This window comes from Tamandua tetradactyla, chromosome 8 (genome assembly GCF_023851605.1).
Source record: "Tamandua tetradactyla isolate mTamTet1 chromosome 8, mTamTet1.pri, whole genome shotgun sequence".
NCBI lineage: Eukaryota > Metazoa > Chordata > Mammalia > Pilosa > Myrmecophagidae > Tamandua > Tamandua tetradactyla.
The window spans coordinates 111,020,922-111,035,466 of NC_135334.1; the positions used below are offsets into that span (position 1 = coordinate 111,020,922).

The 14,545-nt window shown below is 41.2% G+C and overlaps 1 protein-coding gene across 5 annotated transcripts in view; it reads left to right on the forward strand.

Moving 5' to 3' along the window:
• Positions 1-9,684, forward strand: part of EHF (ETS homologous factor) — a 40,691-nt gene extending 31,007 nt beyond the window's left edge. For 4 of the 5 annotated variants that reach the window (XM_077114386.1, XM_077114385.1, XM_077114383.1 and 1 more), the window contains 3 exons: positions 3,424-3,486; positions 4,972-5,167; positions 5,271-9,684. In XM_077114386.1, the coding sequence (XP_076970501.1) occupies positions 3,424-3,486; positions 4,972-5,167; positions 5,271-5,370 (359 nt within the window). In that variant the 3' untranslated portion in view covers positions 5,371-9,684. The remainder of the gene's footprint in view (positions 1-3,423; positions 3,487-4,971; positions 5,168-5,270) is intronic. The other variant, XM_077114384.1, reaches the window with a different exon arrangement.
• The last annotated feature ends 4,861 nt before the right edge of the window (positions 9,685-14,545 follow it).

Sequence of the window (14,545 nt, forward strand, 5' to 3'; positions counted from 1 at the left end):
TTTTATGAATCAGCTTTCCTTCACTGCCCTTAGTTCCCTCCCATTCTTATCCTGCGATTCAAACACAGCCTGGAAAACAAGAGAAGCCACTCATGCCATGTCTGTCAGAATGATCACTTAAAGAATTAATTCAGTGTCTGGGGTTGGCAAATTCTTTGGTGAAGGAAGCTCCGTGACAGCCCCACTACAGGATAAATGAACTATAGCCTTGTAAGGCGTCAGCTCCTTTCAGAACAGTGTAGGATGAAACCAGAATCCCCTCAAAGACCTTTGTCATTTGCCAGAGTCTTTAGATTTCAACCCCCTATAAAACAGAGTGCAGTTAAACTTCTCTCTCTGTTTTAACCCAAGTTACAAGCCGAGCTAAGGCGAGGCCCGACATGAACTGATGCCCTCTGCGATAAACACAGGTGGGGAAGCGGGATTTGTTTTGATTCCTCTGTCATCTGCCCATTTCATGAAATGGCTGCCGCCACTGTTTCAGAGCTGCCTCGGAGTCCCCGAGCCTGTCATGCCAACTCAGGCTGGATGTGTTTATTCACGGACTTGTTGAGCCTAAAGCTAGGGTGGCACGATCTATTATAACATTGAAATTTGTATATCCCGTAAAGACATGGCTCACAGCTGAATCATATGCAAATACTCGTAAGTCTTTGCTTCTTGCGAAGCAGCTTAGCTGAAGTCATGCTCTCCCACTTGTGTCCTGACCCCCGTGGCTGGGTGCTGCCCCTACCGGGACTGGACCTCAGCCCAGAGCCAGGGAAGGCCAAGTTGAGAGCAAGCCATTCCTTCATAAGAATGAATCGGTTAATCACATGGCTAACTGCAAAAAATCTTGATTTTTATTTTAGGGAGAGGGAGGGAGGGCATAGGGGGAGAGAGGCCATCCTATTAAAATGAAGTTTTAGATCCAAAGATTTTAGGGCTAAGGCAATTCAGTGGTCCCACAGCTTGCCCTGGCACTTTGGGGATGGGAAGTGGGCCTGGAAGAAATTTAATTTTTCTTTTGCCTTTGGCTACTTATTCCCACATATGATGGAAACATGTTTGTGTGGTGATTTTTTATTTCTTGTTCTTTCCCTAAACTGGATAGAAGTCTAACCCAGGTAACTGGCTGACATCTCAAAGAGCAAATTCCCTCTCAGTTTATGTAGTCGGGAAGTTTTTAACCAGAATTTCCAGGTGGGCCACAAACACCTGAAATTGTTTATGAGAGTTCATGAGTATATACACATGTGCATTTCTGTGGGGCATGGGCACAGGGTTTTCATGTAAATCACAGAGTTACCTTAACCCCAAAGGAACTGATTCTAATTCAGCCTGGAACCAGTAAACAATAACTGAGGCCAAATAAGCTGAGGGACACTTGGTTTTTTTCTAACTTCAGCCCTGGCTCTGAAATAATGGCCCTGCATCCCTCCTGGATGCCATTTGAGAATGAGCTTTGCTTGTGGCCTCCTGGGTAAATGCTGCTCTTTGTCTGCAGAACAACGTGGCCCTGTCAGAGTGATGTATCACTTGGAAACCGGGGTGTGTGCCAGCCCTGTCGCAATAGTGTCACATCCTGATGGGATGTTGCAACCTCATACTGCAACCTACAGAGAGGAAGGAGCGAAGTCTCCTCGTGTTTCCTGTGAATTTGTCCTTTCAGATTTCTGAGAATGCCAAGTCAGGTGCAGATCTCATCATGGTGACGGGGAGAGAAATTCTTAACCAGAGTGAGAGGCTTCTCTTCTACCCAGATAGTATAGGAAGTCCCTCTCCTCCATTCTGCCGTGACATCTCCAAGGAGCTTTTGGAGAAGCTGCTGGAAGCCCTGGGTTTGTGACAAGCTGGGCGATCAGATGAGCAAGTGGCTTCACGCACATGGGGACACAGAGTTGTCAGATTGGAAATTATTTTTTCCTACTAACTAGAGGTTACAGAACTGAGCCTGGAGGCTCAAGAGGGCACAGATTCTTGACTTTAGGCAGGGAGGATGTTTGTGAAGTCTCTTATGTACTGGGCAGTCCACCATTTTTGGAAGTATTTTAGAATAATGGTTATGAGTAAAGTTTCTGGATTTAAATTGTTTTCGGTTCACTTCCTGGTTCTACTTTCAGGCTGTGTGGCCTTAGGCAAGTTATCTGACCTCTCTGTTTCTCCCTTTCCACAGCTCTAAACTATGGATCATAATAGTATCTATCAGATGGGGTTATTGTAGGGATTAAATAAGGTAATTCATGTAAAGTGCTTAGCAGAGTACCTGGTACATATTAGGAGCTAATGGTCAGTGGTTCATAAACTTGAATACTGGACTGCTCTTAAGTGTCTAATGAATACTTTTCTCCCTTTGCTCACAGTTTCAAATGGTCCAGTTGCCCCTGAAGGTCACACGTAGGCTAGTGGACTCTGGGTTATGAAGCCCTGGTTTAATGAGCATGGAAGACACTTGCGTCTTACTGGCCCAGTTTCTTATTGGGATCAGCCTGTGCTTGGGGATTTTTCTGTATTAAAATTGGCTGGTTTTTGATTGTTGGATTTATGCTAAATTCATTTTCTTATAAGATCTGCCGTGGACCTCTCAATTCCCAAAGTGCTCTCTGAGACACATACGCACGCCCTGCTAGATGGTTTCATTTTCTCTATAACAAGTTTTATTCCATAGATCTACCTCTATCATCTCCTCTTTGGTGGCAGTCACAAGAGTTACCATGAGTCATTTGTTAACCTAATCTGTGTTTCCATAGTCCACTGTAGCCCTCTGTATTGAGCTCAGGCCACTCAATGGTCCCTTTGTCAGCCTGATTAAAATGTAACTTTGCATGCCAAAGAAGCACTCCTCTGACTTAAAAGTCATCTTTCTTTGTTATAAATGTTTACATTTTTATATTAGGAAAAAAAAAAAGGCTTCCAGTGACCTAAATCCTTCAAAGGCTTCCAAACTCTCTCAAAAGAGAAGATAACCTCTTTACCAAGCTCCCCACTGGTCCTAATGAGCTGAACCTCAGTTCCTCTCCACCTTCCTTCCCTTTGCTCACAGCCACGTCAGTTGTTCTGTGAACGTAGCAAGTACACGCTGACCTCTGGGCCTTTGCATTTACTGGTCTCGTTCATGGAAGGCTCTTCCACAAGCTCCCAGCATGATTCTCTTCCTTGTATCCTTAGAGTCCCCTTAGCAGAGAGCTCTACTGTGACCATCTTATATTAAATTGCAAATTACCCATCTCCAGCTTCTATCCTCATTTCTTACCCTGCATTAATGTTTTTTTTTTTTCCATTTCTGTTTTGCTTTGTTCACTAGCACATTCTCAGGGCCTAGAACAGTGCCAGCTGTGTAGTAAATACTTGGTAAATAAATGTTGGTTAAATGAATAGATGTATGAATGAAAATGATAACTGTAGGAAATAGGCAAACTAAGTGGCTCTCATTTTTCTCCTTAGCAGAGTCACCTGATATGAAAAAAGAGCAAGATCACCCTGCAAAGTCTCACACCAAAAAGCACAGTAAGTTGACTGGCTTTCGGATGGCTCTGACTCTTACAGTTGAGGATAACAAGAGGCTATTTCCTTTTAGACAAACATTGCCTCTGCCAGCTCCCTCGATTTCTTCATCTCAGATGGAGTAGTGTGAGAAAATAGAAAGCATCATTCTCTAAGTCACCTCCCTCTCCAGTTGTTTCCCAAAGTGGAGTCCTACTGGATATTTCCTCTTCATTCCGTCACAAGCATTTCAAAATTGAGATATCCAGTGACGAAGAACTTATTTAGGAAGAGGATTAGACATTTTTCTCTCTCCTAGAAAAAAAGGTGGCGAGAGGAGAAAGATGGGAAGGAACAGCTGAGAGGTGTGCTTCTTGCTTTTAAGTGTTGAATTCCTGTTTTTGTGGAGTTGTCGTTCTGAGAACTGACTTCCTTTTCAAGATGCAATGCTGCTTTTTTGGGGGGGTGGAGGTGGGGTGCCTGGTCCGGGAATCGAACCCGGGTCTCCCGCATGGAAGGTGAGCATTCTACCACTGAACCACCCGTGCACCCACCAACACTGCTTTTTGCAAGTTGGATTTCCCCAATAATAGAAACTTGGAAAAGTGTGTGAAATATCAGAAACTCGGAGTTGAGGGTATATAGACAGAAACCAAGATGGCATAATCTAGAAATTATAGGGGATCAGGCATCTTTATCATCCATTACTCCACATCACCCCATAGAACTGAGTTAATACAGCCCACCCAAATGGGGCATCCTATGTCCAGTGGGAGTAAAATTGAATTTGGTTGTTAATCTCATTACAGTAGCTGATTCATTTTTAAATTGGTCCCCCACCCCCTCAAATCTCACACGTCCACCCTACTTCCCAACATACTCTAGAAGTTAAAAGTCTAGCGCCCTATCGATGCACATTTGGCTGAAGCACAGTTGCTGGGTTGGAGAGACTTCATTGGTTGAGATACTAATAAAAGTGGGTGCTCTGCAGGGAAGTAACAAGTTGAAATCAATCCAAAGCAATTTGTTGATAATAATTAGAAGAAACCCCTCCCCCCTGGCTTAAGAGACCTCATTCCTTAGTTGTGACTTTGTCACTTGCTAGCTGTCTGACTTTGGTCATGTCACTCAAACTCTCTGGGGTCTCAGTTGTCTCATTTGTAAAATAAAAAATTGGGCTTGTTTATTCTCAAATCTCTCTCCCATTTCCATTTTTTGGCAAGTCTGTGATCCAGCTTCTAAGGTGAGTGGGGGAAGGTGAGCATTCCCTACTCGATGGAAGATGTTTTAACTTGATGCTTCCTCTACCCATTTCTTTGCCATGAAGTAGGTTTTTAATACCCCTGTTAAAAAAAAAATAATAATAAAAGGGTGGTGCAACAGTAGCTCAGTGGCAGAGTTCTCACCTGCCGCGTCAGAGACCCGGGTTCAATTCCCAGGGCCTGCCCATGCCGGAAACAAAAACAAATTAATAACCCTTTTTTGTTTTTTTCACTTTTAAAAAATCAGATCCACGAGGGACGCATTTATGGGAATTCATCCGCGACATCCTTCTAAACCCAGACAAGAACCCGGGGTTGATAAAGTGGGAAGACCGGTCTGAAGGCATCTTCAGGTTCTTGAAATCAGAGGCTGTGGCTCAGCTATGGGGAAAAAAGAAAAACAACAGTAGCATGACCTATGAAAAACTGAGCCGGGCTATGAGGTGAGGGGTCTGCAAGAGCCTAAAAATGATGAGGTCACACGACAAGTTATTTCCCCAGAAGCCTTCGTCTGACCAAATGCTTATGCAGTTCCCTTTGTTACAGATACTACTACAAAAGAGAAATCCTGGAGCGTGTGGATGGACGGCGGCTGGTATATAAATTTGGGAAGAATGCTCGTGGATGGAGAGAAAATGAAAACTGAAGCTGCCCACATGGTGAACACAAACCAAAACACACCCAATAATAACAAACGAAGTACTCCTGGACGTAAATATTTCAAAGACTACTTATTTTTTTTTTCCTGATATTTATGTACCATGGAGGGGGAAAAATTACTTCTAACGGGAAGAAGGAACACTACAGTTGATAAAATTATTTTGTTACTTTGAAGTATATCCTATATGGGGAGAAAACGTACACAGTTTTCTGTGAAATATGATGCTGTATGTGATTGTGACTTGTTTTTGCCTCTATTGTGAAGTTCTTTCCGCTGTAACCTCGTGCTTCTTTCTAAGAGGAAGAAAAACAAATCAGAGGGCATTAAATGTTTTTATAAGCAAAGTGATTTAGAATAAGGTGGTGTCCTCCATACAGAAACATCCACGTGGCTTTGTCAAGACAGGTGAGCACCGGGGTTGAACTCCAGGGCTGTCAATTGAGTTTCTAGGTTGAACTCCAGGGCGTCTGTCAGATTGACAAAAAAAAATAAAAATAAAAAGAGACTTAAGGATGCTGGAGAGTTTAACCTGACCTTTAAGAGCCGGTGAGTGAAGAATGGGGACTTCCAAAATCCAGAGTGGACTGTAACCACTGCCTGATCACATGCCTTGTGAGGCTTAAATTAATGGAAGGATACTGGTGGGAGGATTTATACACGGATCCACGGATCTGATGCCAAGGCCATTGGACCCACCCCTGCTCACTCCTAGTTATTTGAGGATCCGGCCCTGGTTGTTTTTATCCCAATCACTTAAAAATAAATGGGAAAAAGGAGGTGATGGCATGAAAATTACTGATGAGTTTCTATTGCATCTTTTTAGCCCAGAGTTTCTCAATCTCAGCACAAATGACATTTTCTGGTAGGATGATTCTTTGTGATGGGGTGGGGTTTTGGGTTGCTCTGTGCATTGTAGGATGTTGAGCAGCATCCCTGACTTCTACCCACAAGATGCCAGTAGTGCCACCCCAATTGTGACAGCTAAAACAATCTCCAGACATTGCCAAATGTTCCAGGGGTGGCGGGGGTGGGGGTGGGGCAAACTTGCCCCTGATTGAGAAGCACTGCGTTAGCCAGTCCAGATGAGAGATGGTGATATATCCTCAGAGCAAAAAGATAGGGAGGTCTTTTAGTCCCTAGAAGGAAGCCAAAGCCTTAAATTTAATTTAAAGATTTTACTTGTTAAGGATAATTGAGTCACGGATAATTGAGTTTAAGTCCCCAGAGGGACTCCTTTTCAGAAACCAAAATGAAAGTCAAAAGTCAGATAAGATAAAGTCAGGCGGTAAGAACTGGAGTAGAAAACATTTTCACTGAAATTACAGAGCAGAGTCAAAATTATGTTACAGGAGGAAGAAACAGGAACGTGCTGAAATGTCCATCTCTCTCCTTATCTCTCTCTCTTTCTCTGTGGGTAATAGGGAAAACTCTCATAGTCTTTCCTTCTTTGGATCATCTCTTTCCTGTCTCATCTGAACTTATCCTAAAGTGGACGGTGCTTAGATTTGCCTCCAGAGGACTCTTTTTAAGAAAGAAAGAGAAATGAAAGGAAGGGTAGAAAAGGAAAGCAGAAAACTGTGCTGAGGGTGTCTTGTCAGTAGGAAGTTGGGGACCTCTTCTTCAATAGTGGGGTGGCTCTACAGTACCTGGAGCATTATCATTGGGCCATGCAATCTGGAAAGGTGAGCCTATCGATATTTTGAAAATGGGTTTGAACAGCCAGAATTCTTTTGAGACTTTCTTTTTGGCTCCCACATCCTTGGCTTTCTCCTCCATCCTGGTTCTGTATCTGTAAATCCTATGGGGATGAAGAAATGCATGAACAAGAGGGATTGGGAACGTCTTGTCTTCATCAATTAATGGAGCAGCCACCGCAGTGCCTTACCCAGTGGGGAGTGCAATTCATATTTGAAGTTTGCAAAGTGTTTGTGATGTATTCAGAAGTGTGGAAGTAAGAAGAATCAAGAACTTGTCCTAATTATGATGAGAAGTAGATGGGTGACCTTGGAGCACCAGATTAGTAAGATGAATGACCTTCTGAGGGTGCATCCAAGTCTGTCTGTTTTCATGTCTACCTGGCAGGGTCACCTCCACACATGTGTTGCTTGGTGTTGTCAAGTAACAGCTGTTGTGGGAGCTGAGAAAAATAACAGTGAACAGCAAAGCTCTTTACTATGCAACTGAGACATTCCTGCATAAACGACACTCTGCTTTCAAAGCAAAGTTAGAGAGCTATGGGGCCTTCACAGTACTTGGCTATACTTCATACAGGATGTATTAACCATCCAGAGAGCTGAAATTGGTGTGCCCAGGGAATAATTGTGTGTCTTGTGTGAAGTTAAGGGGAGTGTCACCCAGTTTGCATTCTGTGCTTCCTTCCCTGGCTTTGCCCCTGTTCATCACCTAAGGTGGGTAGATCCTTCTCCGAGTTCCCTCTTCCCCAAACCCATACATTTCCCCAATTAGCCTTGGCTCTTTCTACAGCCTCTCCATGGGGGAGCTCACTGCTAAATAGTAAGTGAATCTGGGAGTACCGACTGGAACAGAGCCACAGATAATTAGGAGATGCAGTTATTTGCTGGAAGGACTGCTTCTTGGCATCTGGGAATCTGCTTAAATAGGCTGGACTATTACATTCCCAGAGTGTCTCTCTATTGCCTTGGCTGGAGTTTGTAGCATTTGTGACTTGGAGAACTCAAGAAAGTTGAGCCATTCCAACTTGGGTGTGAATAGAGTACTTCCCAACACAGTGTTGAAAGCAAGAGCAAAGCTCCAGGGATCAGCCAGCATCAAGTGAAGTCCCCATCTTCTTTCAGGGACACATGTCTTCTGACTCGAGAAGTCCATCTGTGCTGGATGCTCAGGGGTCACCAAACACAGTCTCCTGGAACCCTCCTTAAAGCAAAAGGCTTGGGCTCTTATTTGCAACTTTTGTAGGAATTTGAGACTCCGATTTTACAGGACTCGGATCATCTGAGGCTCCTAGATATTTGACCTGATAAAATTTGAGTAAGACCCTGCTTCTCAGAGACACATTCTACAGCTTCTTGATATGTCTCTTGAGCAGGCAAGCCCAGGGTATTTTTGAGCATGCTAGTTCTTCCTGTAAAGTTTTTTTTTACCTTGTTAGACTGTAAGCTCTTAGAGGGCAGGAACCATGTCTTTTTACTCTTGTTTCCTCAAGCATAGACAGGTACTCAATAAATATTTGTTGAGTTAATGAATTAATATCTTCTGGAAGACTACTCTGCTTGGGAAGTCATATCTGTAATTGGGACATGAATTATTTCCTTCCTGGAATAACAGCACAATGGCCAAACCGTCAAGGACATCTGTTAGATGAACATTTTACTGTGAGACTCTTTACTTTGCCTTCCTACCTGTGCTGAAATTAAACCAAAACAGGCGGTTTGGCTCCACAAGTCAATATATGTTGGATGAGAATTCTGTTGCCTTATTTGGAACTGTGAGAGACTTAACTGGTACAAGTAGCCAGCAATGTCCCTTTGGCCTGTTATAACCAATGAAGATTATGAATGTGTATATGATGTAAATTGCTATTTAAATATAAAGCAGTTGTAAGTTTTAGTATTTTGGGTTTGGTTTTTATTTTATTTTTTCTTTTTGAAAAATACTAAGGAATCTTTTGATAAGGTTAGTGATGCATGTTAGATTTTAGTTTTGCAAGTGTGTTGTTTCTCAAGCGCATAAAATAAAATAAAGTAAAAGTAAAATAGTAAGAGGGAAAGACTATTATATTATTCTATAGGTAAAACAAGCATTTTTGAGTGCCTGCCATGTGCATAGCATGGAAGCGTACATGTGAGGAGTTTGTCTAATTGTATAGGGTATAATAGATACTTGACAAGTACCTATTGGATGGATGCTTACTATATGAATGCAAAAAACAGCACAATAATCACATTATCAGAGCTGAATTATCTTCAGTTTTGAATCTCAGAATCCAGTTTCTGGAATAGGGGATAGCATTTTTGAAAACCTGTTGAGATGGTGTCTTACGAACCACTGAAGTGTACAGGCCTTCACATTTAGCTAAATTGGGATCAATCTTTCTGTAGCTGTCTGCACAATTCTTGCTTCTCTTTCCATCTGGCTTCTGTGTTGGCAATTCGAGGGAAACAAACCCTACTGCCACTATTTTTTAAACAATCAGAAATCTTGTCCTTTAAACTATTTCAAATTTAAACTGTTTCTGTTTTGCAAAAGAATTATATTTTTCAAAATATCGTTTATTGTTTGATGTATCCCAGAAAACACTAATAAAAACCACAGAGACTAGCTTGTAAAGTGTGTTTCATTCTGTAACAGGCCATCTGAAGCTGGACTAGGAGGAAATGTTCTTAGTCTGTAGCAACGGAACATAGGCATTTTCTGCATTCATTCACTCAATAAGCATTTACTTAGTATCTACTATGTGCCAGGCACTGTCCTAGGTTCTGAGTTATAGCCAAGAACAAAAGAGGTAAAACTATCTACTCTCATGAAGTATTTGTTCTATTGGGTGGAAACAGACAAGAAACAAATAAACAAAAATCATTAAAACATAGCATATCAGAAATGTAGTAAAGGAAATTTGAGCAAGCAAGAGAAGTAGAGAGTGCTGGAGCATGTAGTGATGTATTGCAAGTTTAGGCATGGGTGTAAAGGAAATATTTCAGTAAAGACCTCAAAGATATAAGGGAAGGAGCTTTGCACATACTTGGGATAGAGTGAGCCATATGGAGGGACCAACAAGTGCAAATGTTCTCATGTTCTGAGATAGGTATGATCCTGGAATGTCTAAGAAACAGCAAGGAAGTCTGTTTGCCAGAGTTGAGTAAGCAACAGTAGGAAATGTTATAAGAGAAACACCTGCGGGCCAAACGACAAAACTTAGAGGCCCTGTGGAGGCTCTAGTTTTTCCATTGAGTGAGATGGGTAGCCACAGAGGAATGACATGCTCCAACTTCTGTTTTAAAAGAATGTCTCCACCTCTCTCTCTAAGCCAACTCAGCAAGTGAACTCACTATCCTCCCCCTGTCTTCCCCCTCCCTACGTGGGACATGACTTCCAGGGTAGTAAATCTCCCTGCAATGTGGGACAGGACTTCTGGGATGAGCCAGGACCCAGCATCATGGGATTGAGAGAGACTTCTTGACCAAAAGAGGGAAGAGATAAATGAGACAAAATAAAGTTTTATTGGCTGAGAGATTTCAGAGTCGAGAGGTTATCCTGGAGGTTATTCCTACGCATTATATAGACATCCCTTTTTTAGTTTATGATATATTGGAGTGGCTAGAAGGAGGTACCCGAAACTGTTGAATTGTATTCCAGTAGCCTTGATTCTTGAAGATGATTATACAACTATATAGCTTTTACAATGTGACCGTATGATTGTAAAAAAAATGTGTCTGATGCTCCCATTATCCAGGGTATGGACAGATGAATAAAAAAATAAGGGCATAAATAAATAATGAGAGGGGAATACGAGGAAAAATTGGGTAGATTAAAATACTAATGGTCAATGAGAGGGAGGGGTAAGAGGTATGGGATATATGACTTTTTCTTTATTCTTTTTGTTTCTTTTTCTGGAGTGATGCAAATATTCTAAAAAAGATCATGGTGATGAATACACAGCTATGTGTTAATATTGTGAGCCATTGCTTGTATACTTTGGATGGACTGTATGTGTGTGGAGATACTACAATAAAATATTTTTTGAAAAAGGATTCCTCTGGTTGCTGTGTTGAGAATGGATTTCAGGGGGACATTTGGTATTGGGTGTACATTCTTAGTAAATGATGAGCAAAGATGGGTTAGAAAAGATCCCTCTCGCATCCACGTTTCCAGTTCAATTCTCAGCAAAAATAATTTTCAAGGCAGTAAGTGAGTTCTACCAGTCCTTAACATGTTTCTTTCTGGGCCCAGAAAGTCTCATTCATGCAGTCACTTAACTTCATAAAGATAATGAAAATAATATCTTTACCTGATCCCAGGTTCTGTAATATGTTCTTTATATACATTATTATATTTAATCCTTATGCAGCCCTGCAATATTTAGGTATTATCTCTAATCTGAAGGAAATGAAGGTCAGAAAGGTTAAATGACTTTCTTGGGGTCACATAGCTGGTAAGTGGTAGAGCCGTCATTTTTTGCTCTGGTCCCTCTTTCTCCCCAAGTTTTCTGATTCCTCAGGATGCTAATGTAACACACCTGCGCACGCACACACGCACATATGCACATACACACACACACAGATGGTCATATGGTCAATGTTTGAGAAACCCTGTGCTAAAGTTTTGCAGTTATTGGCTGCAGGATTTCTCAGTGTCTTTATTATGTTACATGTACTGTGAATTTCTTGAGAGAGGGAAAAAGTATGTCCACTTTCCCAAACCCCTTTGGAGTAAAACGTTCCATTAGGAACCTTTGCATAAAAGAGAACTTTATGGAAACAGCATACCTGAGAACATGCTTAGGGAAATGATGATTTTGAAAGGATTACTTCTCAGACTTAGAAATGTGACATTTTCATGTTTGAGCCAAATGAGTACCTTGAAAATATTCCTACCTATCAAACTTGGCTAACTTTGAATATATTCCATTTTTTTCCTCATCAAGGAGAAATTCCTTTACTGTTCTAAGCATTATTTATTTACATTGATGCATTTTCAAAAATCACAAGAAACTTGAAAAGTGCTCTGGCAATGATGAACCCTCCTTAATTTTAATTCTCAGGAACTATGCTGTGTAAAACTATGGGCACAGCCACGTGTCCATTTAAAATTAAATTAATTAAAATTGTATAAAACTGAAAATTAATTCTTAACTGCATTATCCACATTTCAAGTGCTGAGTAGTCATATGTGGCTAGTTACTGTTTTAGTGCAAATACAGAAAATTCCATCGTCACAGAAAGTTCTATTGAATAGCATTGCTCTGGAATCTGGCCTGGAGAGGGTAGGCTCAGATAGAAAGGGTAATGAAGAAAACCAACTAACAGTGAAATAAGATCCATTGAGCCTTAGAAACCAAAGATGACCCTGAACAGTAGAGAACAAAAAAAGATCCAAAGTAAATATCTCTGTTTGCTAAAATGGTGACAAGATCTGCGGTACAAACAAGTTTGATGCTGTCACTGGACCTCTGGAGTGAGAGGATTTGATTATTCTTATTGCCAAACCCTAGAATATGCTACAGTCCTTAATATGAATGTTCCAAAGATGTGACTGTCAGGGTGAGAAAACTGGCATTGATGGGAGACCCCTGAAATGGGAATGGAAATGAAAAGGCCCCAGCTAGAAATGGCTGCCCTGCCCACAAGCGGTAATAATGCCACTTTCTTCCTTTTTCTAATGACCAACTTCTCGAATAAGTAGTCTATCCTTAGGCTCTCTATTTCCTTATACGTCATTTCTCCTCCATTACCTATCATAATCTGGCCTCTGTTCACTTCAAGTTGTTAAAAATGCCTTATTGAAGATCATAGTCAAACTCATACCTGCCCCAGGGACTTTGCTTTAGCTGTTCTCTCCTCCTAGAATGCACTTTCTTTTGACCCTCATGCTGCTGGTACCTTCTAGTCATTCAGGTCTCAGTTCAAAAAGTTGTCTTTCCCAGTCACACTAGCTTCAGTGTCCACCTATTCCACCTATCACTTCCTTTTATATTATCCTCACTTTATACCACCTGAAATCATGTTTTTTTTTAATTAGCTTACTTTTATAGTATTTATTTTCCCAGCTAGAAAGTAAACTCTAGGAGAGCAGGGACCTTGTCTGCTATGTTCATCAACATGTCCCTAGAGCTAGGATGTGCCTGATACATATATCTGGCTCCATATTTAGTTTTTGAATGAAAAAAAAAAAGAAGGATCTTATTGTTTTTGAATTCCAAGGTCTTTCTTCTGACTTCATGTCTCTTCCACTAGTGACCCTCCTTCTCCTGCCCAGTCTTTACTTTTGGAAAAAATCTCCTCCCTTGTTTTCTGCAACACTGAAATTCTTGTACTACTCCTGCTTTCCTGAGTACTCCTTCTTCACTTCATATGTTCGTATTCCCAAAGATTAAATCCTCAATCCTGCTCTTTCTTTACAGTCTCTCTCTCAAAGCTTAGCATCTCGATAGCTCAGCTCAGAGATTCCATAATCATATAAGAGCTGCAGGCTGACTTGTTTCTGGTCTTGGCTTCAACTCTAACTAACTGGAGACATGAGCCAGTCACTTCTCTATCTTTTCGTTTCTTCATTGACTAAATAGGTATATATATCTACTTTATGGAGGTTTCATGACAATCAAGGAAACAAATTCTAACAGTTGATAATTTACAATTTATGGGAGGTTTGAACACGAAAACACTATGCTAAACACCTTGCTTTAATTTTTTCATCTCATTCTAAACCCATGAAGCAGTTTCTGTTGTTATCTTTATTTTATAGATGAAGCTCAAAGAAGGAAAATATCTTACTGAGCTTACCTGCTGGTATGTGGCAAGGCTGATATTTCGACCTCATCCTGTGTCCAGAGTTTTGATGTCTTAAATCATATTCTATTTTCTGTCTTTGAAAGTTTATGAAAAGAATTAAATACTGAACAAAGCAAAGGAATTATTGTGACAATCCAAATAGAGGATTTAGTGTGTCTAGGCTGGGAATGCAATGACATCTGGCCAACATGGGTGTCTTCCAATCATTTTTACAAAGAGTTACAGTCTGACCTGACTATCTTTGGACAGGAACTATGATCCAAAGAGGATTTGGCATCTAATCTGCCTTAAAGTCTTTCTACATCAGACAAACTTAGAGCTAGAAGATCATTTAGTGCCACTCCCTATCATAAGAGCTCAGAGTCTTCATGGACAGACCCAAAGTCACCCAGGCTGTGAGTGTCAGAACTAAGAAGGGAAGCTAATTTTCCAAATTTACCATCCATGAATTCGCTACCCAAACGTGAACTCTCCTTGTGTGAGTTTCCCATAAGCACAGAGGTTTTCCACCAACAATGCGGCATCAAGCTTCTTCCCTTCCGGCTTCCATGGGTGATGCCATGTAAACTTCATATACTGATTCTTTGAATCCAGCCAATATCATCTCCCTTCTGGGTTCCAGCCAGGCCATGGAGGAAAAACTGCACATCCTAGATGTTACTGGAGAAGCAGAT